The sequence below is a fragment of the Camelina sativa genome, chromosome 5 (assembly GCF_000633955.1).
Source record: "Camelina sativa cultivar DH55 chromosome 5, Cs, whole genome shotgun sequence".
NCBI lineage: Eukaryota > Viridiplantae > Streptophyta > Magnoliopsida > Brassicales > Brassicaceae > Camelina > Camelina sativa.
This window is the reverse complement of record NC_025689.1, coordinates 3,355,522-3,376,231: the sequence shown is the minus strand read 5'-3', so window position 1 is coordinate 3,376,231 and position 20,710 is coordinate 3,355,522. Positions and strand designations below refer to the sequence as shown.

Below are 20,710 nucleotides of genomic sequence, written 5' to 3'. Positions count from 1 at the left end.
TTTTTTTTTTTTTTCCTTTTTTTTTTTTTTGATACTTCCTATATATACTCTCAACACTATCATGAATCATTCTTTATTTATTTATTTTTTATTTGATTTTTTCTTTTATTAGTTTGATTACATTTATTTACTACTATAATGAGTCCGATTCATCTGCCGTTTTTTAAAATAGTTTCAACGTATCTGTTGGGTAGGAAACAAATAGTATTACCTAATTTAATTATTTTGTTTAAAGTTTATTTTTCTCCTAAACATAGTTGGAGTAAAAGAAACAAAAAATGTTAATTGTCTGATTACTATGTTTTGGTGTTTTGTTGGATTCGATTTACAATTTATGGGTTCTGACATCGTCACAGGTATGCAGGTGCAGTGGTCGTCTAGTCATCCTCCCTCAAGAACCTAATTTTCTTTTTTAACTTTAGATTAATAGGTGCGTAATTATGAGGATGTTTTTGGGGTATTTTATTACTATGATTTAATTTTGTACTTGGCGTAAAGTTTGGTTCATGTCTCTTTTTCGTGACACGCGAAAGCATAAATCAGTAAGAAAATTGTGGTCTTTTTTGTTTTTTTTGGTAGTCAATCAATATTTTGTTCCTTCCAAAAAAGCCAATATTGTATTGTGTAAATTTCTCAACATTTGCATGAGTTCTTTTTTGGTGGGTTAACCTCGGCGTGGCCAAACACGTTGTGTGTTCCTTTTTTCCGTTATAAAGGATTTTTTATGAAACCAAAAGTATCGACAGCATTAGCAACAACAATATTAATTCAACTTTTTCGGCTATAAAAAATCGAGGGAAAATATCTACAGAACGAACGTAAGACGCACTACTTGGTTTGGTACGGCCGTGACCGCCTTTCTTCTTAAAAAAATAATTTGTGTGTCGAGAAATGATAACAAAATTTGATCGAACCGACTAGTTTATAACTTTATCTCTTGACATTTCGAAGATATTATAAAATTGCACTAGATTGATGATACGAGGCAAATTAAGAAAGTCTTTCTATTTTAGTTGCCTTCTCAGTATTTGAAGAAACTTTTATAAGGTTAATATATATATATATATATATATATATATATATATTGGAATTAGAGCCGCCCCAAGTAGTAGTACGTCCTATGAATTATGTATGAATCTCCCTCTACTTGAAATCTCTCTAGTGTAGCATTTTTGCAAGCTACGTACTCCGATCCCTCGTCCAAAGACAAACTCTTAACAATCAAAGCTTCTAACTAAATAGCAACTCTTGTCCCCTTGGAAAATCAAAGTGATTGCTTAATGGATGTTGCAGTTTTGGATCCTGCTTCCATCTCCGAGAACATGACGTATATTTAGTGATTCGGGTTCATCAAGCATTAGAAGAGTTAACAACAACAAAAACATTTTTGATTTGTACGTATATCATTTTTGTGCGGGGACCATGCTAATCTACTCCAAAGAGATGCATATGGTTAAGTGGTTGAAAGAATCATCATGTGATTGACGACTAGAGTTCGAATCTTCATACTACGATTTCAATCATTGTAGGCCACTAGAAGTCTTAAATGGCAAGAGTGCCCTTCTTGTCGGTTGTCACAACTCACAAGTCTAAATGCTGAGACTCCCGGCCAGATTATGAAAAAAAAAGAAAAAAAAAAACATCAATACGAATCTTATTGTATATTACTTGTAAACGAAGTATCCGTACATATATAGTAACGATTACAAGATCTTTAAACCTCAAGATCGGGTCATGTGACTTGGGTCCAGTAGTATGTGTAATATGGAATACTCTTATTCTCATCGTTAAACAGATGCGAACACAAATGACAATAGATGTATATCTAAAAATGGAACATGTAGATGTAGATGAGTACTATATCAAAGGGTTTTAGCTTTGAGATTGACAATAAGTGGTGCAGTAATCTTTTTCAGCCCAACAAAGAGCTGGCGTTTTGGGGCAGCAATAACAGCCGCCTTCGAAAACATTGTTGCAGTCGCCAAGGAAGCATGCAGACATATCCACTTTGTTTGATCTTCCTATCCTCGCACCTACACATTTAAGTTGAAACACACATATATCAACTCAACTTTGACGGCTCCAAACCAAAGAGATATTTAGTGAACATTACATATGAGCTAGACAACTAATTATACATACATTGATGTAGAGCCAATAGAGAAAACAATAGTATGCAGACGAGAGATGCATGTGATGATTTCATGGTTTGAATATCTTAAAAGGATATGATGTTGTGTTATTTTAGTTATCTTACTGAGTCGTTGTTAAAAATCCAAAGCGCAAGCTTATATATATATAGGGAGGAAATAGAGAAGCTTAAATTAGGTAATACAGTATTTAAAGATAATATATACATATATATTTTTCTGCGGTCACAATCTTTGAGCTTTCCAAATATTTCGGTTTGTTTCTGAGGGCTGATCGTAGAAATTATGAAATTTCTTCTTAATCTCTAGTTTAAACATTTTGACATTTTGCAAACTAGAGATCAAGCTTTGTCAACAGAACACCTCTTACTTCAAGCATTTAACAAAACTACTCTTTTGTTCCCTGAAAAATCAATAAATGATTGCTTCATGGATATATATTGCAGTTCAAATTTCTTAAACCTCAAGAAGGGCACTGCGGTGAGACTTGGGACCAAGTTTTGTAACTAAAGGGTCGTCTTATTCTCGTTGCCAAACAGATGCAAAAACAAATGACATGCACCGAAAGGCCAAAACACTAATAAAACAGAGCACATTATTAGTGGTCATAAATACAACTTCATTACCACCCTCACCCTCTGCGTCGTTCCTAAATCTCAATATGCCAGGAATCATCAACTGTTTTTGTTGTAAATTGGAGACATATAAAAGTTCATATTTAAATAAGGAAATTTATGAAAATTCGAGTGAACTGATATGGAAACAAGAAAAATTAGAAACCATCGTTGCTTTATTCTTCTAGTTGTTTCTAGATGCGTGATTAATGTCAAAGGCGCAGATTAAAGACTTTTCAAACCCTAACCAATCTAGACTTTTTCATCAAGCAAAACTCGTAAAGCCCAAGAAACTTCAAAGTCCCAAAATCACTCTGAACCCCTTATTCCACATTCTATATATATAACGAAATAAAAGGAATACGAACCACACGAAAAATACTTTTATACACACATTCACAAAGTTGTTGAGTTTCGTTCGATTTGATTTACAATGTCGGGCCTTCTTCAGTTCAATTTTTTCCCAACCGATTTCTATTATCCGAGGCCAAGTCGAGTAGAATGTGTCGACAAGACTAAACCTTGTGTTCAATCAATGTCGACAAACGGATTTAAGAAAGAGAATGCGATTGTAGTCGGGGGAAAGAACCAAAGCTGTTTGATTCTTTATGTCAACGGCGAAACAAAACGGTATGGGTCGTCGCCTGATGATGCATCTACGTTTCTTGAGTCTTCTTCTCGTCATTATGACTTCACCAATTCGGCTTTTTTAATTCATGGGTCATGACTGTGATGGATGTCATGACTGTTTGGGATTTTTTAAATAGATTATTGCGATTGTTATGTTTATGTTTGTACTAGTTGCAATAACTTATCATACTAATATCTTCATTCCCCTTGATGACAATTGCTATATCATTTTCATACTAATCTTTATTCTCCCGGATTAAAACCATCACCTAACAGCAATAATGGAACCAAACCAACCCATGTGGCCATGTGGATCCGAAGACTGTACACATTCAGTGAAAGTTCCACGCGAAACGATTCTATTTCTTTCAATGATATATGGACGAACCTATAATCATTGAGATATGAATTATGAACATAGAGAGAGATTTTTTTCATTCTAAAAGCAATTAAACTATGGCATAGAATAGTGTGTCTCCCCACCAATTTACATTCCCATTGTAAAAAAAAAACCAAAAAAAGAACAAACTAAGCCAGAACGTCAAAGAGACGAATAGTTAATGTTATGAACCGAAGAACATAAAACATAAACGAAAGAGAATCATCAGAGAGATCCAATTTTTTTTTTTAAATGCCCACAAATCAATTAAAAGGTTTTTTTTTGTTTAACCAAAAAAAACCCTCTTACAATCAAATCCCGAAGAAAGCTTTTAATAATGTAGAGAGACTCCACAATCAGAAGCAAACATCCAAGAGACAGCAACAGCACAGTGCAGCCATACTGCAAACACAAAAGAAAAAAATTCAAAGTACTCATAAACAAAACATTCACAAAACCAAAACAAGAAGGAAACAAAATCACAAATCTAGTTTGCTTTTAAACATACAATGTAGTAGTAGTAGTAACCAGTACATACTAGATGCAAAATTCACTAAAACCAACATCAGATTCACACTCTTTTTATGTTAAGCAGACACACACACACACAAAAAAGTCAAGATATATAGAGAGGAATATTCTCTATTCTAGCTGGTAGCACATGCACATATAGTCTTAAGAATCTGTAATGAAATATTCAGATAAGGGAATAAAGTCAAAATTATACTAATAAAAATCAGAGTGTGAGAGTGAGAGTTAGAGTGAGTGTTAGACTAACCATCCTTCAAGAAAGCCAGGACTGTTGTTCTGTTGTTGGTGATGCTGTGGTGGAGGAGGGTACTGTGGAGCGTACGGTGGAGGATAGCCTTGCTGAGGAGGGTAGCCTTGTTGAGGAGGATATCCCTGAGGAGGATAGCCTTGCTGAGGAGGATAGCCTTGCTGAGGAGGATATCCTTGTGGTGGATAAGCATCTTTTGGTGCTGGATATCCCTCTGGTGGATAACCTAATAATAACAATTCAGATCCCAAACACACACACATAAATTCAGCATAATCAACAAACAGATCTAATGATAAAAATTAACAATTCTATTCAATTACTGATTAATACGAAACCGGAATTAGAGAAAAGATAATTGAGAAAGAGGAGGGACCTTGGGGAGGAGGAACACCAACGGGAGGTTGATTGTACTGGCTCATTGTTCTTCTTCTTGATCTCCTCTTTTCTTCGAAATATATGAAAAAAGTCGTAGAAGAGGAAGAAGGAGATCACACGAACCCTAGAGAGAGAGAGAGAGAGATCCAAAAGTGTGAGTCGGAAGAAAAGTTTAATAGAGAGAGCGATAGACGAGGAAAAAGGAAAAGGAGGAGAGTGTTTTAAGTAAAACGCGTTTTTTAATTTTGGCAGTTATTATTATTATTTTTTCTTGTTTTTATCCATAACTTTAGCGTTCAATACGATGATGAAAACGAATCAACAAGATTCACGCGGTTTCTCAACTGTTGCTTTTTCATTGGTTGTTTAATTGTTCGTTCTTCTAGTGTGTTGTGTTGTGTTGTGTCTTAAAAAAAAAATGAAAATCTAGTGATGCCTGAAGTTGTCAGTATATTTTACTTTTGATTTATACTATTAAGAAGAAAATCAATATCTTATTGACTCTTTGACTTTAAATATTACTTAACTTGTTAAGATATGTTTTTTTTGTAACATGGTAATTGAATGCATACGAATACCAAAATACTAATTGAAATTAGTTTTTCTTCTCTTGTTGATCACAAGTTCACAACCATTCAAGCTCAACTCATAATAGAATAGAAGATAAGCCATCTAAATTATTCTTTCACATTTTTATACAAAGGTCCTTATTGTATCCAGTGTTTACACAATCGTATCCCTCAAATTCTTAATTAGCTATTAAAAGTTACTAATCAAAGATGTCACCTTATTGAAATAAACTTGAGATCAAGATCAAAACCAATAATGCACTTTTAGTTAGTCTCTTTAACTAGCTTACTCACACTTGATGTCCTACAAATTATGTCATGTTCACACATTACTTAAGACGATGGCATATGCTATAATATACTTTTGGTAACACGATACACCATTAATCTCATTTATTGCCCCAATGAGATAGTCTAGCAAGAAGATGAAACACAAGATGCTAAAAAGCACAAGCTGAGAACTACTATAAGAATACTGAACGAGCGTTAAATAGTGTATTATGTGGGATTCTATCTGCAATTTAGCAAATGCTAAAAAAAACTTCAATGTGAGTTCAATTTCGAAAACGATGGTACAATATTGCAATGACTAAAAGAGGGATAACTTTCTCTAAATCAGATCACCACACAGATCTAGCATGGAAAAAAAAAAGATAACATAATCATATAATCTCCTACTCTTGTTAACTTACAGAAAGTATACAAACTATCATATTGGTCTAATCCAAGGATGATCTTAAATTCATATCAAACTCCTCATTAAACCAGTTATATACAAGTTGAATGATTGATATTGCACGAAACCAGTTACAGTGACACACACTTGACAAAATATGGCAGACCCCACAATCATCAGATCAAGCCAAAGCCCGAAAATAACATCACTATTGAATATTCCTAGTCATCCTTAATCAATAGTCTCCTCTGAGATATTTTCCTCTTCTAAATCGATCACAAGACTAACTTGGAAATTTAATTATCGACCGAGTTAAACAGAGATCACCTCGAATCAAACAACTACAATATGTAACCAAACAATCTCTTAAACAATTCCTACCGTATTTTAGTAAGAGTAGTGTGATGTCTGCTCAGTAACTAAAAAACAAATCATGAGTGTGTTAGGCCCATTACGTAGATAATGGGCTTATATATTGGATTAGGTTCTTCCTAGACTTCTCTACCTTATCCTCTTCCGACCGAATTTATTAAAGATATTTTATTAAAAAAGAATAAAAACAATTTTAACTTTTAGTGTGAGTAAGCCAACAGGATTGGAACGCTAGCAAAAGAAAGTCAAAAAAAGCCAACAGTAACGCGTCAACACGTGGACGGCAGATTTAACTCAAAACCATGTTAGCTATGGGTCCAGACCTACCCACTTGTCTCTCATCTTTTTAATCATGCCCACGACTTTCCGAACCTCAGCTTCGTCACCGAACCTCACTTTATATATTAACTACTCCTTCCTCCCTCATCTTCTCGCAACGTAGGTTCTAGTCTCATTCATCCTAATCCATTTCGCTTTCTTCAACAAACAAAAAAAAAAAAAAATCAACTTGCAGATATTTTCTCAGCCCCAAGGTAAAAAAAGATCATCTCCTTCTTCTTCTCGATTTTGATAGATGAATCAAGTGATTTGTATCTTCAAGTTTTAGATCTTTGTCATGATCGTGTTGATCTATCTGAGTTTGACTAGTTTTGAACATATGTGATGATGATCAGTAATTTGATTTTATCTTTTAGATCTCAACTGAGCTATCGGAATATATACAGATCTATTGATTTCACTGTGTAATCTCTGTTATTGTGTGTGTAGATCTAAGAGTGTTTTTAAGAAATGGCGATGGTATCAGGAAGACGATCTACTCTAAACCCGGACGCACCTCTTTTTGTTCCGGCAGCTGTACGTCAAGTGGAAGATTTCTCACCGGAGTGGTGGCAATTGGTGACGACTTCGACTTGGTACCATGACTATTGGATCAGTCAGCATCAAGGTGCAGATGGTTTCTATGACAACGGTGAGAATGAGAATGGTGGTGGAGGTCATCAGGTCGATGTAGCTGATCTTCTCCCAGAGTCATTTGATTTTGATGACATGGAAGATTTCTTCGACACTGCTGAGTTTGATCAAGGTTTCGATGGTCAAATGTTGTACCAAGCACAGCCTTCTGAATTTGGTAAGTTTGGTTTTGATTCTTCTCAATATGCAAAAAGCAAATCCAAGCCTAATTGTGTTGTTCTATCTATGTATCAGGGTTAGGAAAGAATGGTGAGATGATAAGGAAATCAACTGGGAACAGGAGTCCTAGATCGTACGTAGAACCGGCTAAGTATGCGGAGAAGCCAGCCAAATGGGGAAACCAGAGGGTTGCTGCTGCTCCCAGAAACATCCATCAGCCTCGCTAGAGGGTTTTGGGTTTGTTGTTAAAACTAGTCAGAGCAGTTTGGGTCTGTGTATCTTATCTTAGTCACCACCAATGTACCCTTTGTAATTTTCTGTAACTTCTGTACCTTTATGATGTTCATTCTCAACTTGTTGTTATCACAAAAATGTAAAAACATAAAAAAAACAAATGTAAACTTTCAAGAGATATGAGAAACTAGTGTTCATTTCCATTAATGTTTCACCAAAGTCTTCTGATTCAACTGTCTAAAAAGAGACAAAAGTACATTTCTATGATATAGAAGAGTTTAGGAGTTGGTTATACTGAATCCGTGATGGCTAAAGAGGCAGTTGCATCAATCAATGTTGCTTTGGCTTTAAGACCAGGAGAAACCAATCCAAAACTGAGATGTAGAAGCTTTTCACTTGCCAACTACTGAAATGTTCAGTTCTCTACCAACTCTGGTTTACTGATATAACAAGCAAAGACGCATTAATTCTTGGAACATACTTCACCAAGTGAAAGCACTTGTTGTCAACCTCTGTTTCCAAATATAGTAGCTCTTTCCTGATCTTTACCATATGTGTTCAATGTCATTGTCAACCACACCAACCTGAGATACCCATCAACAGAACTCATGAACACATTTTTGAATTGTTAACCGGATTTAGTAAAATTTCCCCAAAAGAACGAGACTTTGACATTAGTATACTATAAACTCGAAAGCGTTCCAAAACACTGAACTATTAATTACGTAAATGCCCTTTGAGTAAATGTATTTATTACATTCGACGTTTCGTTTCGTTTCGTTTTAGTATTTTTCATTTTTCTGCAAAGTAAAAAATTTCGAAATCCCGCTCGAAATTTTACTATGGCGCCGAAGAGGAGAGCATCGCCGCTGCATTCTTCTCTCTACCCTATCGGTAAGAACAATCACAAAGCCCTCGATTTTTTTATTATTAATTCCCCCGATACTCAATCAAATGAAGCGTCGTGTGTTTTTATTTTGATTTCTCAAAGGTGATTACGAGGTCGCAGTGGATGGTAAGAGTTTCACCTGTGAATCAGGAACCAAAAGCATTGAAATCAAATTCCCCAGAAACAACAGAGTTAAAATCTCAGGTTCGTGTCCTAGGATTTGATTATTGAATTCATTTTCATCTGTTAATCTTAGACGGCTTCTATAGCCAAAAAAAAAATGTGTAGCAAATGCTAAAGTTCTCTCTTTTATCTGCTGCTTTTAAGTAGTTTATTTTGTTTTATGTGCAGAGAAGGATACAATGGTTTCTGCGGATCCGAAAGAACACATGTTTCTTCTTCTTAATCCTCGGGATGAAGATGAGTTTTTTACCAAATCTCATCTTCAGGTAAGTTGGTTTCTGACCAAAATCACTTGACAGTTGATTTGATTTCTTATGAGAAATAAAGGCATTAACTTTAGTAACTTAAACTCTTTCAGGAAGTGTTGATGTTATATAGCCAAGAGTTACCTGACATGAGATACGCTTCAAACACTGGGAAACAATCTGCGTTTCTTGAGAGATGTGTCTCTAAAGGGTATATAAATCTTCTTCTTTACCATAAGTTCATAACCTTTCTTTACTTGTTTCAAGTTGGACTTTTGTTGAGAGTTGTTTTGGCTATTTTTCACTAAAATCATTGGGAATGGAACACATTTTCTAAGCTCTATTTGCACATTTCACTCTCTTGCAGAAAGTATTGTTCATTGGTTTTGAAGTCCACGCTTGGTGGAGTCTCAGATGAGGTAATTAAGAACCTTTAGTTATTTTCTCTAGTAAGTTCTTGTTCAAAAGCAGCTTAGGCCCTAGATGAATTTTGATGATATCATTGATATGTATACACTATGAAATTTTCACAATTTTGTTAAAGATTTGAAATTTTTATGCACTTAGGAGTTTACTGTTTTGTTCCGACAGGCAGAATCTGTTTGATTTAATCTACCAATGCATTTTAGATTATCTGCTTTACTGCATCTGAGTTGTATTATTTGGCGTGTGCTTTTTGTAGATCTTGGCTGCAATCACCTATCAAATAGTCCCTGCTGATACACAGTATGCTGAGATACCTCTTGCTGCTGTAACATACACACACCAGAAAAAGGTTCGTTTTGCTCTGACTCTTTGACACTTACTGTTGTAAGTCGCCATTTAAACAGTAACATACACACACCAGAAAAAGGTTCGTTTTGCTCTGACTCTTTGACACTTACTGTTGTAAGTCGCCATTTAAACTTCTGCATTTCCTATTGGCAACAGTTTGAGAAATTGTAATATCTCTTATTGAGCAATGCTTTACCTAAGGTCTTATGCTTAATAGTAAATGTCTAGATCTTGCATACCTGGATTAAGTGTTTTATAGTATTTTACACCTTTTTTTCTCTTCTTTATGAAACTGGTTTTACACTTTTACTAAAGATAGCTTGCTAGGAATCTCATCAAGAAAAGATGTAGATTGGTTTTAATTACTGCATTTTCAGGGTTTTGGTAAACTCATCTATGAAGAATTAATGAAGAGACTCCAGAATGTTGGCATCCGAACTATATACTGTTGGGCAGACAACGAATCTGAAGGATTCTGGCTTAAACAGGTGACTATAATTATCACTATGTTTATTATTCTCGGAGTTTATCTTATAGTTTGTTGGATGCAAACTATATACCATCTTCTGATGTTCGGTTTCTTGTAACTCTTTGCGAATTGTGCAGGGATACATAAAATTAGCAGAGGTAGACCACAAAGGAAAAGCAAAGAGATTGCACATTAAGTCTAATATTCGAAAAGCCTTGTGTTTTCCTGGCGGTTCAACTCTCATGCTTTCTCATTTGAAAAAGGAATCTTCTCTTAATCCTGCCAACCTTGAGATTCCCTCTTCATGGAAATATCAGTCTGAGGGATCTCCACAGTCAGCAAGAAATAATGGCACAAGTCCTGTGGCTGGAGATTCAGTTAAACTTGGAGAGAGCTTTGGTGAAAGCGTATATCTTGACTGTAAGCTTTTCAACTATTTTCTATGATTAAGACCCTTTATTTTGTTTCAATTGTTTTCACCAAATAGCCTAAGAGAATGTGGCTACAAACAGATGAAGTAACTCACGCACGTTCCTTTTGTGTAATACCATACTGTGAAGCATTTGAATTTTGTTAAATTTTCTGTTATAATCTGCCATAGGTCTCTCTGGTATCAGAAGTCCAATAGACTCGGCCACAGGAAAGGAATACAACAACGTGAGTTCTGATCAAGCTACCACAGCTGATAGTGAGACCAAATGTTCCACACCGGGGTTGAAGAGATCTTGGGAAGCTTCACTGTCTTCTCTGCAATCCAAAAGGATTAGGGCAAACCAGAATAATGACTCTGAGATAGCAAAACTAGATTTGACTCTCAGCTCTGCAAAGCAATCAAAAGACGGTGCCTCCTCCAAAGTGGATATAACTAAAGATCCTCTGCCCCCCACAATTTGCATAAGAAACAATGTTGAACAATGTAGAGCGACGACTGGAGTAGACATGGAAGCTCATCGAAATGGACAAGACTATAGAATCTTGCTGATGGACATTTGTGATGAAAACAAGAGAGCTTGGTTAACAGAGGTATATTACTTCTATTTCATGTGTTCCTAAGATGTGTGTTCTATTCACCTTATGTTGTCTTCTGAATTCTGTGCAGGTTATAAGAAAACTTGGTGGTGTTGTGACCTTGGATGGTACAATGAGCACACATATTGTCACCGGAAAAGTCAGGAAAACTCTAAATTTCTGCACTGCTCTTTGCTCTGGGTTAGTCTCAAATTTACTGACATCATATTAGTGAATTTATGCGTAAAACATAGGAGTAACGCGGTTTATGGTCCATCATACTTGCTTGCAGGGCTTGGATAGTATCACCAAGTTGGTTGAAAGAAAGTTTCCGAAGAGGAAGATTTGCTAGTAAGATGAGACAAACATTTTTTGAATAATCTACTCTGATGGGTACTTACTAAGGAATTCTAATGCTGACACTATGTTTTTGTTTAATAGATGAAGCTTCACACATACTGCGAGACGAAGAGTACCAGTTAAAATATGATACTGATCTAAAAAGCACAGTTCTTAGAGCAAAAGCTAGACCAAACTCGTTGCTTAAAGGATATGACATATGCGTTGGACCCAACATTGAGTTACCTATCAAAACTTCATCTGCTATCATCAAATCTGCTGGTGGAAATGTAAGTAATAGCTTTACCTCTTCTTTCAAGTGTAACACATTTGAATCGAAAACATTGTAATTTATTTGGGGAAATCTGCAGGTGATAAGTGGGGTGAAAAAGGTAAAGGAGACATCAAAAACGATATACATAGGATGCGAAGAAGACACAGTGGGGGCATTATTTGCAGCAAAGAAAGGAATTTGGACATTCAGCAGCGAATGGTTAATGAACTGTGTCATGAAGCAACAACTTGAGCTTCAAGTTCCTCAGTTTGTTGAGTCCTTATGATTGATTTGAACTAGAAACCTCTATGATCTTTTTTAGCTTGGAAAAATTCCACTTTATCTTTTATTTTTGGGTTTTATTATGGAAATGGTAGAGACATTGTAAGAACTTGAATGGGATAGGCTAAGAAGCTCAAGTCGCCCATCTATTTATGTATAAAAATAAAACTGTGTTACATATTTAAAACGAAGGTTGTTCAAAGTTGTCTGGCGTTACCAAGGATTAATTTACTTCTTCAGTTTGTAGACTAAACCTTAAATGCCATTAACACAAGTCAAAAGTCCAAAATTAGATTGCCAAATCTCTCGAACTCCCCATTTAAGTACTTAGCAAAAATAAAAGTTTCTTCTTAATCCAAGAAGTGTTTAATTATTTAATAAGCGCGAAGATTGAAGAAATTACAAGAATGGCCCAACTGATAAAGATAAAAAACGGCTCCTTTAAATTCAAAACTCCTCCTTTCAGGTTCAGGTTCAGAATAAGATCGTCGTCTCCCTCAAAGATCACAACACCTCTCTCTCTGCTCCAACCTTCACATCACATGGCGGATCTCTACTCCTCTAAACCACCATCGTCTTCTTCCTCACGTCTTTTCTTACTCATCACCTTTCTTCCTCTTTCCTTGGCCTGCTTCGCCTTCCTCCTCCAATGGCGAGGCGGAATCAACGATTCAGTTACGCAATGGTTTGAAGATAACTACAAATTCCCAGGTATGTCCACCACCGTCTTCGAGAAACGAACCTTTACCTCTGATTCGAGCTGCGTTTCTCTTCTGGGTCAGAGCCGTACACAGTCGTTTCCTTATCTACGAGATTGGAAGCTTCCTCATCACAAGCCAGATCTTAAACCTAAGGTTTAGACCTCTTAAATCCTAATGTGATGGGTTTTGATAAATGTTAAGACTTTATTCATTTGATGATGAAAAAATCGGATTTTTATTGGTTGAGGTTGTGTGTAGATATGTATAACGACGAGTACTTCAGCTGGATTAGAGCAGACGCTTCCATGGATATTTTATCACAAGGTCATTGGAGTTTCAACCTTTTATCTCTTCGTTGAAGGCACTGCTGCTTCCCCAAATGTGTCTCGAGTTTTGGAGACCATCCCTGTGAGTTTATTTTCGAGTTTTGTTTTGTTACAGTTGATCTCTGTTTTATGAATTCTGATTTTGTCTTTTATGTTTTTCTTCTAATTCCTAGTGACATTATTATTTGTTTGCAGGGTGTAAATGTTATATACAGGACAAGAGAACTAGAAGAAGAGCAAGCTAAAAGGTATTTAATTCTTGTGTTTTGTCTGTCCTTAAGTTATGGATATAGAAGAAGGAACCACCTTTGTTCATATAGACAGAGCCTAGACATATTGGTGACTGATTGGTGTGCTCGTGTTTTGCTTCTTTTCATATTGACATATCAAAAGTGAAATGGTTGTTGTAGAGGTGTTATTTCATATCATTAATTTGAATTTCCATCATATTTTTGTTGGTTTTACAGCCGGATTTGGAATGAGACTTGGTTAGCCAAGTTTTTCTACAAACCATGTAATTACGAGTTATTCGTGAAACAAAACTTGAATATGGAAATGGGAATCACTATGGCAAGGGTACTTGTTACGTTTGACATATTTAGTCAGTCAGTCACTAGAAAAAATAATAGACTATATAGCCAACTTTTTCACATTCTTGGTATATTAGGATGCTGGTATGGAGTGGATACTGCATCTTGACACTGATGAGCTTGTACATCCTTCTGGAGCCCGTGAATATTCCTTGAGAAATTTGCTCCGAGATGTCCCTGCAGAGGTGGATGAAGTTCTCTTTGCAAATTACGTGAGTCAGAAAAGTCTTTCAAGACATTGGAATTGAGGTTTTTTTATATATCTTCGGTTTGATGATGTGGATAATCGCAAATGTTCTTGTTTCAGGAGAGCAGCGTTGAGCGAGATGATATCAAAGAACCTTTCACTGAGGTACACAGCATTATCATATAGAGCTTCCTATATATCTTGAGATGATGCTCCTATGAGTTTTAACAGATCCCAAAGTGTTTGTTTAACTTGTAGGTATCAATGTTCAAGAAGAATTTTAAACATCTTCCCAGAGATGTTTACTATGGAAACTATAAAAAGGCAACTCGTGGCAATCCAAACTATTTTCTAACATATGCAAATGGGAAATCTGCTACTCGGATTCAAGATCATCTTCGTCCCAATGGTGCTCATCGATGGAACAACTACATGAAGAATCCAAAGTATGTTCTTGTCCTCTCCTCACTTGGCTTAAACATAGACATCCCCTTCTCTTGCTTTAGTAATCTGACATTGATCCCGTCTTTGTTGTGTGACAGCGTCATGGAACTAGAAGAAGCTGCGATTTTGCATTACACTTACTCAAAATTTTCAGATCTTACTTCAAGACGTGATCGATGTGGCTGCAAACCAACAAAAGAAGATGTCAAGAGATGTTTCATGCTAGAGTTTGACAGATCTGTAAGCTTGGGATTTATTATTCTTTTAGTTACTTGTATAGTTCTTATTCATCACATCTTTGTATTTCTCCTTTTTTTTTTTCTATCTGCAGGCATTCATCATTGCTTCAACATCAACTTCAGAGGAAATGCTCCAATGGTACAGAGAAAGAGTTGTATGGACTGACGAGAATATGATACTAAAACTTCTTAGGAAGGGGATTCTGACTCGCATTTATACACCAATGGTCAGTTAGTTTTATAATACCAAATCCAAAAACATTACATGACCCTCTTGAGTTCTTTTGATCCAACAAAAAAGCTTTTCCAATCTTTTTACAGGTTATAATCCAAGAGCTAAAAGAAGCCGGTGTTTTCAGCTCAGTGGTAACTTCAGCTCACAACTCTTCAACCTCAAGCATTACTAAGAAATCATCATCTCAAGCAACTACAAGAAGACTGTTGGATTTTGATCTTGATGATGAATCTCAAACAGCCTCAGCGATACCACCGCAGTCATCTCCAAGCCTGGATACAATCCAAAATGTTCAATTTTGACGTTCTTGAAGATGTTTACAAATTTGATGTAGGATTTATTATACAAGAGATGCATTAGAGCAGAATTTGTGGATCACATTGGTCATTTATACATATATATACATTCTATGTAATAGTGACAAGCGTTTTATCAAAGAGTGAACAAAGAGAGTGGACGCGTGCATATACGCGCGCGCGAGTGAAATTGGGGAATCGCGTTTGTGAAAAGACGCTATTTTTTTGGCGGTTCTTTTCTCCCCCCTTCTCTCTCGGTTGGGCTGTGTGCCCTTAATTCGATGAACAAGGTTCTTCAGTTAGGTCTCCAGAGCTCCGTCGTTAATGTCGCCAAGTACGGTTCTGTCTAAATCTTTTAATTAATGTTCAAATTTCGGATTTTTTTTCTGGGTTGTTGTTTTATATTCTGAATTACTTGCTGTGGTGAAATTTCGTGATTGATGGTGATTCTAGGTTTCTGGTGGTGCCTCTTAGGTGTTTAAGAGCTGGTTCATATGTCGTTGGTGTTGGAGTAGGAACAGTAAGTTTCAACAAGAGGCTTATGTCAAATGCTACTACGGTTAAATCTATACCTTTCTCTATCAGCAACAACAACAGCAACAGAAAGGACCTCAAGATAGTTGCAGCAGTTACTGATCAGATGGTTGGTGCTAAGTTTGGGGGATTCGTTATTTAGCGAATCTGGAAATTATTTTAATAAGGTTTTCTTGTTTAATTGTTGGTTTTTTTTGATGCCTAGGGAAGTGATAGTGATAGAGATGAAATGGGAACTCTTCAAGGTGATAAAAAGGAAATTGAGGCGATGACGGTTCAAGAACTGAGAACCACATTGAGGCAAGTTTTTATATATTCTCTTTTCGTTTTTCTCTTCTTGCTGCTTCTTTATTGTTGTTGCTGTGGACATGCAAATTTTCTTAGTTCTTTGATGTGGAACGTTTGTGTTACAATGGTTTTCGAATACAGGAAACTTGGCCTACCTGTGAAAGGGCGCAAACAAGAACTTGTCTCAACGTTACGGCTTCACATGGACAGTAATTTACCGGGTATGTTACTGCAACATCAAGAACACACACGTTTCTGTTTCATGCTTGTTTGCATTCTAGTGGTCGTGTACGCTTGTTCCATTTGAACTAGAATGATAATTGATTAGTCCTCGAAACTGCTATAGCTTCTGATTATTTGGCAAATCCGTTAAGAATTTTGGTTTGGAGCTGTTTCTATTCTACATTTTCTCTCTTTAAGTAAGAAAACCAAGTCTTTGATAGTGTATCAATTTCAGGTGAGAGTTCTGGTTCAGAACAGAAGGAAACTACTACTTCCACCCGTTCAGAAAGTGTCACGATCAAAAGAAAGATCAGAAGCAGGGAAAAGCTTGCTGAAGATGATTGCATTAACTCTGAAGCTTATGGCATTGAAAACGGAGAGAAAAGAGTGAAACAGTCTACTGAGAAAACTTTGAAAGCTAAAGTTTCTTCTAAAGCTATCTCTAAAGAACAGAAATCATTGACTAAAACAGGTTTGTCACTTGTTAAACTAAACGAATTATATGTAATATATACCGGCATCTCTATAAGAGTATTTTATAACATTTTGTGTGCTTAAAATTTCGTAGGTAAGCAGCAATTTCTGTCAAAAGAGGAAGCATCATCAACTATCTCTAGTGAAGTTCTGAGTCAGAGTGAACCGTGGACTGTACTTGCTCATAAGAAGCCTCAGAAGGACTGGAAAGCTTATAACCCAAAGACAATGAGACCTCCCTCTCTACCAGAGGGAACCAAGCATGTGAAGGTTATGACTTGGAATGTTAATGGACTGAGAGCATTGTTGAAATTAGAGAGCTTCTCTGCTCTGCAGCTTGCCCAAAGAGAAAACTTTGATGTCTTGTGCTTGCAGGAGACTAAACTCCAGGTCATAATTTTAGGCCCTTCTTAAGTTGTTTCTGTTCTATATTTTAACCATTACCATGTTAGAAATATCTTGTACTGAAGATATCTATCAATGTTATGACAGATGAAGGATGTTGAGGATATTAAGAAAACTCTTATTGATGGCTATGATCATAGTTTCTGGTCCTGTAGCGTCTCAAAACTTGGTTACTCTGGAACTGCAATAATCTCACGGGTAACAGAAGAATGTGCTTATTTGTTAGTTAATGTCCATTTGATCTGATATGTTAAAATCACATTGTTTGTGTGTGTAATCAGTTTGGTCTTTTGACAGATAAAACCACTCTCAGTTAGATATGGTACCGATCTATCTGGATCAGATCATGACATGGAAGGACGCATTGTGACTGCTGAATTTGACTCATTCTACTTAATAAACACTTATGTCCCTAATTCCGGAGATGGCTTAAAAAGACTGGTACTCCTTACTGCTTTTTGTTTCTATTGTTGACAGATATGAGTTATTCAGTTTTCTTTGAATTTTAACGAATGGATCTTGTGGGTTTTCAAGTCATATAGGATCGAAGAATGGGATCGAACCCTCAGCAATTACATCAAAGTATGAAACTTTCTATTGGAATTTCTTTATTTTTTTGTACGTGTTACACAAGCTCAATGAACCTTTCGCATCTACAGGAGCTAGAGAAGTCTAAGCCTGTAATCTTGACGGGTGATCTAAATTGTGCTCATGAGGAAATAGACATCTTCAATCCTGCGGTAACTAACTTGAGTTCTTTTCTCTCTTCTTTCATTGAAGACCAATATATCTCGTTTTTCATGCTTTTCCACCAAATCTTTTATTAAGGGGAACAAAAGAAGTGCTGGTTTTACAATAGAAGAAAGGCAATCCTTTGGTGCAAACTTCTTAGACAAGGGCTTGGTAGATACCTTTAGAAAGCAACATCCTGGAGTAATCGGTTACACCTATTGGGGTTATCGCCATGGTGGCCGTAAAACAAACAAAGGTATTAAAGTTGTTTGGTACACATATTCAGATTCATATTTGTGGTTGTTAAACTGGTGAAATGGTGTGAAATCAGGATGGAGACTGGACTACTTCTTGGTGTCCGAATCAATCGCAGCAAATGTCCATGATTCTTACATCCTCCCTGATATTAATGGGAGTGATCATTGCCCCATAGGCCTAACTCTCAAGCTCTGATTTATCTAGAGTTACACCACTCCTAGTTTTTTTTTTGGGGCTAAAGTTGTAATGGCCTTTAAGGAGAGAATCACATGTTTTGCTTGACAGAGAACTATGGTCATGTTAATCAAGAATAATTTAAATATCAGTAAACAAACCCCAAACAATCAGAGTCTTGTCCAATTTGTTGGTATGGTTTTACTTTCATTGCCCTCACTGCATTTTGTGTTCACTTAATAGTTTACTTATGCATTTTGTGTTCACTGCATCAAGTAAACAACGATTTTATGTGACGAAATCACATTCTATAAAAAACATAAAACTAAAAGCTAAATACTTTTAGTAGAGGTCTAGAAGAACAAGGGAGTTTGATACAGAGCACTTATGTAGAGGTCTAGATAGATATGGATCGTTTGTATTAAGGATATGTTACTTTTTTGTCATTCTCGATCAATTTATAATAAATTGCAATATCCTTTTTCTATTTTTTGTTTGCTTGATATTTTTATTTTATACTTCTTTAAAAAAAAAGCTAGGCTATAGAGATCAAATAAAAGCATCAACATACATGTTATCTAACAAATACACTCAAGAGCAACACAATAATTGTACTTCTCTCTCCATGTGTGTTCTGCCATGCATAAAAATGGGAATTCACTGATACTCAATCACAAGTCCTTGCTTTTATGTTTTGATCAAATCTTACATAGCTGCGACGGAGTCAGTGATGATGGGCTGAGAAGAAGACTTGGTGTTGCTAATGCCATTGCAGACGTTAAAGCCGTACCAAACAGAGTTAGGCAAAAAAAGGTTGTAGTAGAAAGTGACAGATCTGATGGATGAGCCGTAGATTTTAACGTTCTCTGGTTTCCAGCCGTCGGATCCTTGCCTGAGGAGGTAGATATAACAGACGTCGCGCATACACGGTCCCGATATCTTGTATGTGTCTGATGAACACTTTTCAAATGTCCTCGAGTGTGGATCGTCTAGTCTCTTCACATACACCTGGACCAACAAAGTTTTTTTTTTAAGAAAAAACCAAAATAAACAAGAGAATTTCACATTCTGTATGCATCATCGTAACTACAAGTTATTACTTATGATTTATATAATTTTGTAATGTTAGAAATATTTTATTTTATTAATTTCGTAGAACTATTAAATTTATAATTATATCGAAATATTAATTTATCGAAATTAGGAAGATGAGATTGGTCAAACCTAAGCCAAGTTTCTTGGATCTCAATATCCAGATAAAATCAAGAAAAAAAAAACATTTCAATTTTCAAATACCGAATTAGATTGATTACGGATTAATTTGTTATTGAAGCAATCCGATAAATAAATATTATGTAGATGCAAAACAGAGTAACGAAGTTTAGAAAAAAAACTGACCTCGTTGCGGTAGACATCACCAAAAGCAATACTGATCTTATCTCTAGTGTAAGACACAGATGAACAGCTTGTTTTAATGATCACCGTGTAAGAACACACACCCGCATTCTGAAAATTATATTCGATCCCAAAATATTATTATTAACAAGAAAAAAAAAAATACAATTCCACAATTCATGGATCACACAAATCTTGATCAATGATTAAATTATCGAAAGAATGGTATTTATTACCTCTAGCTTTGGTTTAGGGAGAAACGAATCAATCGGACGAGGTTTTGCGGTGATGAATGATCTCGCAGAGGAAGGCGATGCAAAAGAGCTTAAAACAACAACAACAAGAAACAAAGAAATCGCTACTCTGACCATCTTTTTTTTTTTTTTTTTTTTTNTTTTGTATGTGTGTGTGAGTTGAAAAAATGTCGGATGGAACAAAATGGTCAGATCTTTTTAGTTAGTGGTTTGGAACAAAAACTAGAGTATTGTTGTTATCTAAGACCGACACGAGGATCACGATCGTATTAATAAATGGGAGAACGAATTTGATATTCTTTTGTTTGCTTGTCACGATTTCATTGGTTATCTTCCTTTTTTGCCAACTAGAATTTACTTGTCTTTTATGCATTGTTTTGCACTTTTGCTCAAAATCATTATAAAAGGAAAACAGTAGTAACTGATAGAAAGAAATATAACAAAACAGGATTATACTGGTAAAAAATGGAACATGATCTAGTAAAATTATCTATAACCAATGAATTTTATTGACTAGATTATTATTATTAAAAAAAATTCAATGTATCTTGGAAAAAAGGGAAAATTTTGATTGTCTTGTTG

General features: G+C 35.7%; 7 protein-coding genes across 7 annotated transcripts; 4 read left to right on the top strand and 3 right to left on the bottom strand.

Moving 5' to 3' along the window:
• On the bottom strand, positions 1,645-2,253 carry LOC104785242 (EMBRYO SURROUNDING FACTOR 1-like protein 4). The gene is made up of 2 exons (XM_019245526.1): positions 2,143-2,253; positions 1,645-2,033 (listed from the first exon to the last, which is right to left on the bottom strand). Exons 1-2 carry the CDS (start codon positions 2,204-2,206, stop codon positions 1,873-1,875), a joined length of 225 nt encoding a protein of 74 aa, XP_019101071.1. The 5' UTR covers positions 2,207-2,253; the 3' UTR covers positions 1,645-1,872.
• Positions 3,852-5,170, bottom strand: LOC104785241 (cysteine-rich and transmembrane domain-containing protein A). The gene is made up of 3 exons (XM_010510418.2): positions 4,928-5,170; positions 4,552-4,777; positions 3,852-4,175 (listed from the first exon to the last, which is right to left on the bottom strand). The coding sequence occupies exons 1-3, from the start codon at positions 4,971-4,973 to the stop codon at positions 4,130-4,132; spliced, it is 318 nt and encodes a 105-aa protein (XP_010508720.1). The 5' UTR covers positions 4,974-5,170; the 3' UTR covers positions 3,852-4,129.
• On the top strand, positions 6,964-8,118 carry LOC104785239 (protein EARLY RESPONSIVE TO DEHYDRATION 15). The gene is made up of 3 exons (XM_010510417.1): positions 6,964-7,079; positions 7,315-7,675; positions 7,753-8,118. Exons 2-3 carry the CDS (start codon positions 7,336-7,338, stop codon positions 7,902-7,904), a joined length of 492 nt encoding a protein of 163 aa, XP_010508719.1. The 5' UTR covers positions 6,964-7,079; positions 7,315-7,335; the 3' UTR covers positions 7,905-8,118.
• On the top strand, positions 8,720-12,541 carry LOC104785238. Its single transcript, XM_010510416.1, has 13 exons — positions 8,720-8,805; positions 8,903-9,004; positions 9,152-9,249; positions 9,342-9,439; positions 9,596-9,647; positions 9,911-10,003; positions 10,380-10,490; positions 10,609-10,891; positions 11,073-11,494; positions 11,571-11,680; positions 11,772-11,830; positions 11,921-12,108; positions 12,190-12,541. The coding sequence occupies exons 1-13, from the start codon at positions 8,754-8,756 to the stop codon at positions 12,376-12,378; spliced, it is 1,857 nt and encodes a 618-aa protein (XP_010508718.1). The 5' UTR covers positions 8,720-8,753; the 3' UTR covers positions 12,379-12,541.
• Positions 12,782-15,398, top strand: LOC104788828 (glycosyltransferase-like At2g41451). Its single transcript, XM_010514608.1, has 10 exons — positions 12,782-13,228; positions 13,334-13,483; positions 13,597-13,649; positions 13,869-13,977; positions 14,069-14,203; positions 14,299-14,343; positions 14,437-14,624; positions 14,721-14,862; positions 14,954-15,088; positions 15,183-15,398. The coding sequence occupies exons 1-10, from the start codon at positions 12,782-12,784 to the stop codon at positions 15,396-15,398; spliced, it is 1,620 nt and encodes a 539-aa protein (XP_010512910.1).
• Positions 15,580-18,675, top strand: LOC104785237 (DNA-(apurinic or apyrimidinic site) lyase, chloroplastic-like). The gene is made up of 12 exons (XM_010510415.2): positions 15,580-15,726; positions 15,846-16,035; positions 16,132-16,226; positions 16,356-16,435; positions 16,672-16,908; positions 17,005-17,300; positions 17,403-17,513; positions 17,613-17,756; positions 17,850-17,897; positions 17,975-18,055; positions 18,144-18,303; positions 18,379-18,675. The coding sequence occupies exons 1-12, from the start codon at positions 15,674-15,676 to the stop codon at positions 18,498-18,500; spliced, it is 1,617 nt and encodes a 538-aa protein (XP_010508717.1). The 5' UTR covers positions 15,580-15,673; the 3' UTR covers positions 18,501-18,675.
• On the bottom strand, positions 19,016-20,355 carry LOC104785236. Its single transcript, XM_010510414.2, has 3 exons — positions 20,111-20,355; positions 19,878-19,985; positions 19,016-19,487 (listed from the first exon to the last, which is right to left on the bottom strand). Exons 1-3 carry the CDS (start codon positions 20,243-20,245, stop codon positions 19,185-19,187), a joined length of 546 nt encoding a protein of 181 aa, XP_010508716.1. The 5' UTR covers positions 20,246-20,355; the 3' UTR covers positions 19,016-19,184.

Bases quoted from the DNA above. Each gene is read 5' to 3' on its own strand.
- LOC104785242 (XM_019245526.1), bottom strand. From the start codon at position 2,206: ATGAAATCATCACATGCATCTCTCGTCTGCATACTATTGTTTTCTCTA. The intron at 2,034-2,142 runs GTATGTATAATT...TTAAATGTGTAG, and splicing joins TCTATTGGCTCTACATCAAT to GTGCGAGGATAGGAAGATCA.
- LOC104785241 (XM_010510418.2), bottom strand. From the start codon at position 4,973: ATGAGCCAGTACAATCAACCTCCCGTTGGTGTTCCTCCTCCCCAAG. The intron at 4,778-4,927 runs GTCCCTCCTCTT...TGTTATTATTAG, and splicing joins TGGTGTTCCTCCTCCCCAAG to GTTATCCACCAGAGGGATAT. The intron at 4,176-4,551 runs GTTAGTCTAACA...TTGTGTTTGCAG, and splicing joins CCTGGCTTTCTTGAAGGATG to TATGGCTGCACTGTGCTGTT.
- LOC104785239 (XM_010510417.1), top strand. From the start codon at position 7,336: ATGGCGATGGTATCAGGAAGACGATCTACTCTAAACCCGGACGCACCT. The intron at 7,676-7,752 runs GTAAGTTTGGTT...TCTATGTATCAG, and splicing joins AGCACAGCCTTCTGAATTTG to GGTTAGGAAAGAATGGTGAG.
- LOC104785238 (XM_010510416.1), top strand. From the start codon at position 8,754: ATGGCGCCGAAGAGGAGAGCATCGCCGCTGCATTCTTCTCTCTACCCT. The intron at 9,440-9,595 runs GTATATAAATCT...ACTCTCTTGCAG, and splicing joins GAGAGATGTGTCTCTAAAGG to AAAGTATTGTTCATTGGTTT. The intron at 11,495-11,570 runs GTATATTACTTC...AATTCTGTGCAG, and splicing joins AGAGAGCTTGGTTAACAGAG to GTTATAAGAAAACTTGGTGG.
- LOC104788828 (XM_010514608.1), top strand. From the start codon at position 12,782: ATGGCCCAACTGATAAAGATAAAAAACGGCTCCTTTAAATTCAAAACT. The intron at 13,484-13,596 runs GTGAGTTTATTT...ATTTGTTTGCAG, and splicing joins GAGTTTTGGAGACCATCCCT to GGTGTAAATGTTATATACAG. The intron at 14,863-14,953 runs GTAAGCTTGGGA...TTCTATCTGCAG, and splicing joins TGCTAGAGTTTGACAGATCT to GCATTCATCATTGCTTCAAC.
- LOC104785237 (XM_010510415.2), top strand. From the start codon at position 15,674: ATGAACAAGGTTCTTCAGTTAGGTCTCCAGAGCTCCGTCGTTAATGTC. The intron at 15,727-15,845 runs GTACGGTTCTGT...TGGTGATTCTAG, and splicing joins TCCGTCGTTAATGTCGCCAA to GTTTCTGGTGGTGCCTCTTA. The intron at 17,757-17,849 runs GTACTCCTTACT...TGGGTTTTCAAG, and splicing joins GAGATGGCTTAAAAAGACTG to TCATATAGGATCGAAGAATG.
- LOC104785236 (XM_010510414.2), bottom strand. From the start codon at position 20,245: ATGGTCAGAGTAGCGATTTCTTTGTTTCTTGTTGTTGTTGTTTTAAGC. The intron at 19,986-20,110 runs GTAATAAATACC...TATAATTTTCAG, and splicing joins TCCCTAAACCAAAGCTAGAG to AATGCGGGTGTGTGTTCTTA. The intron at 19,488-19,877 runs GTCAGTTTTTTT...TTGTTGGTCCAG, and splicing joins GTGATGTCTACCGCAACGAG to GTGTATGTGAAGAGACTAGA.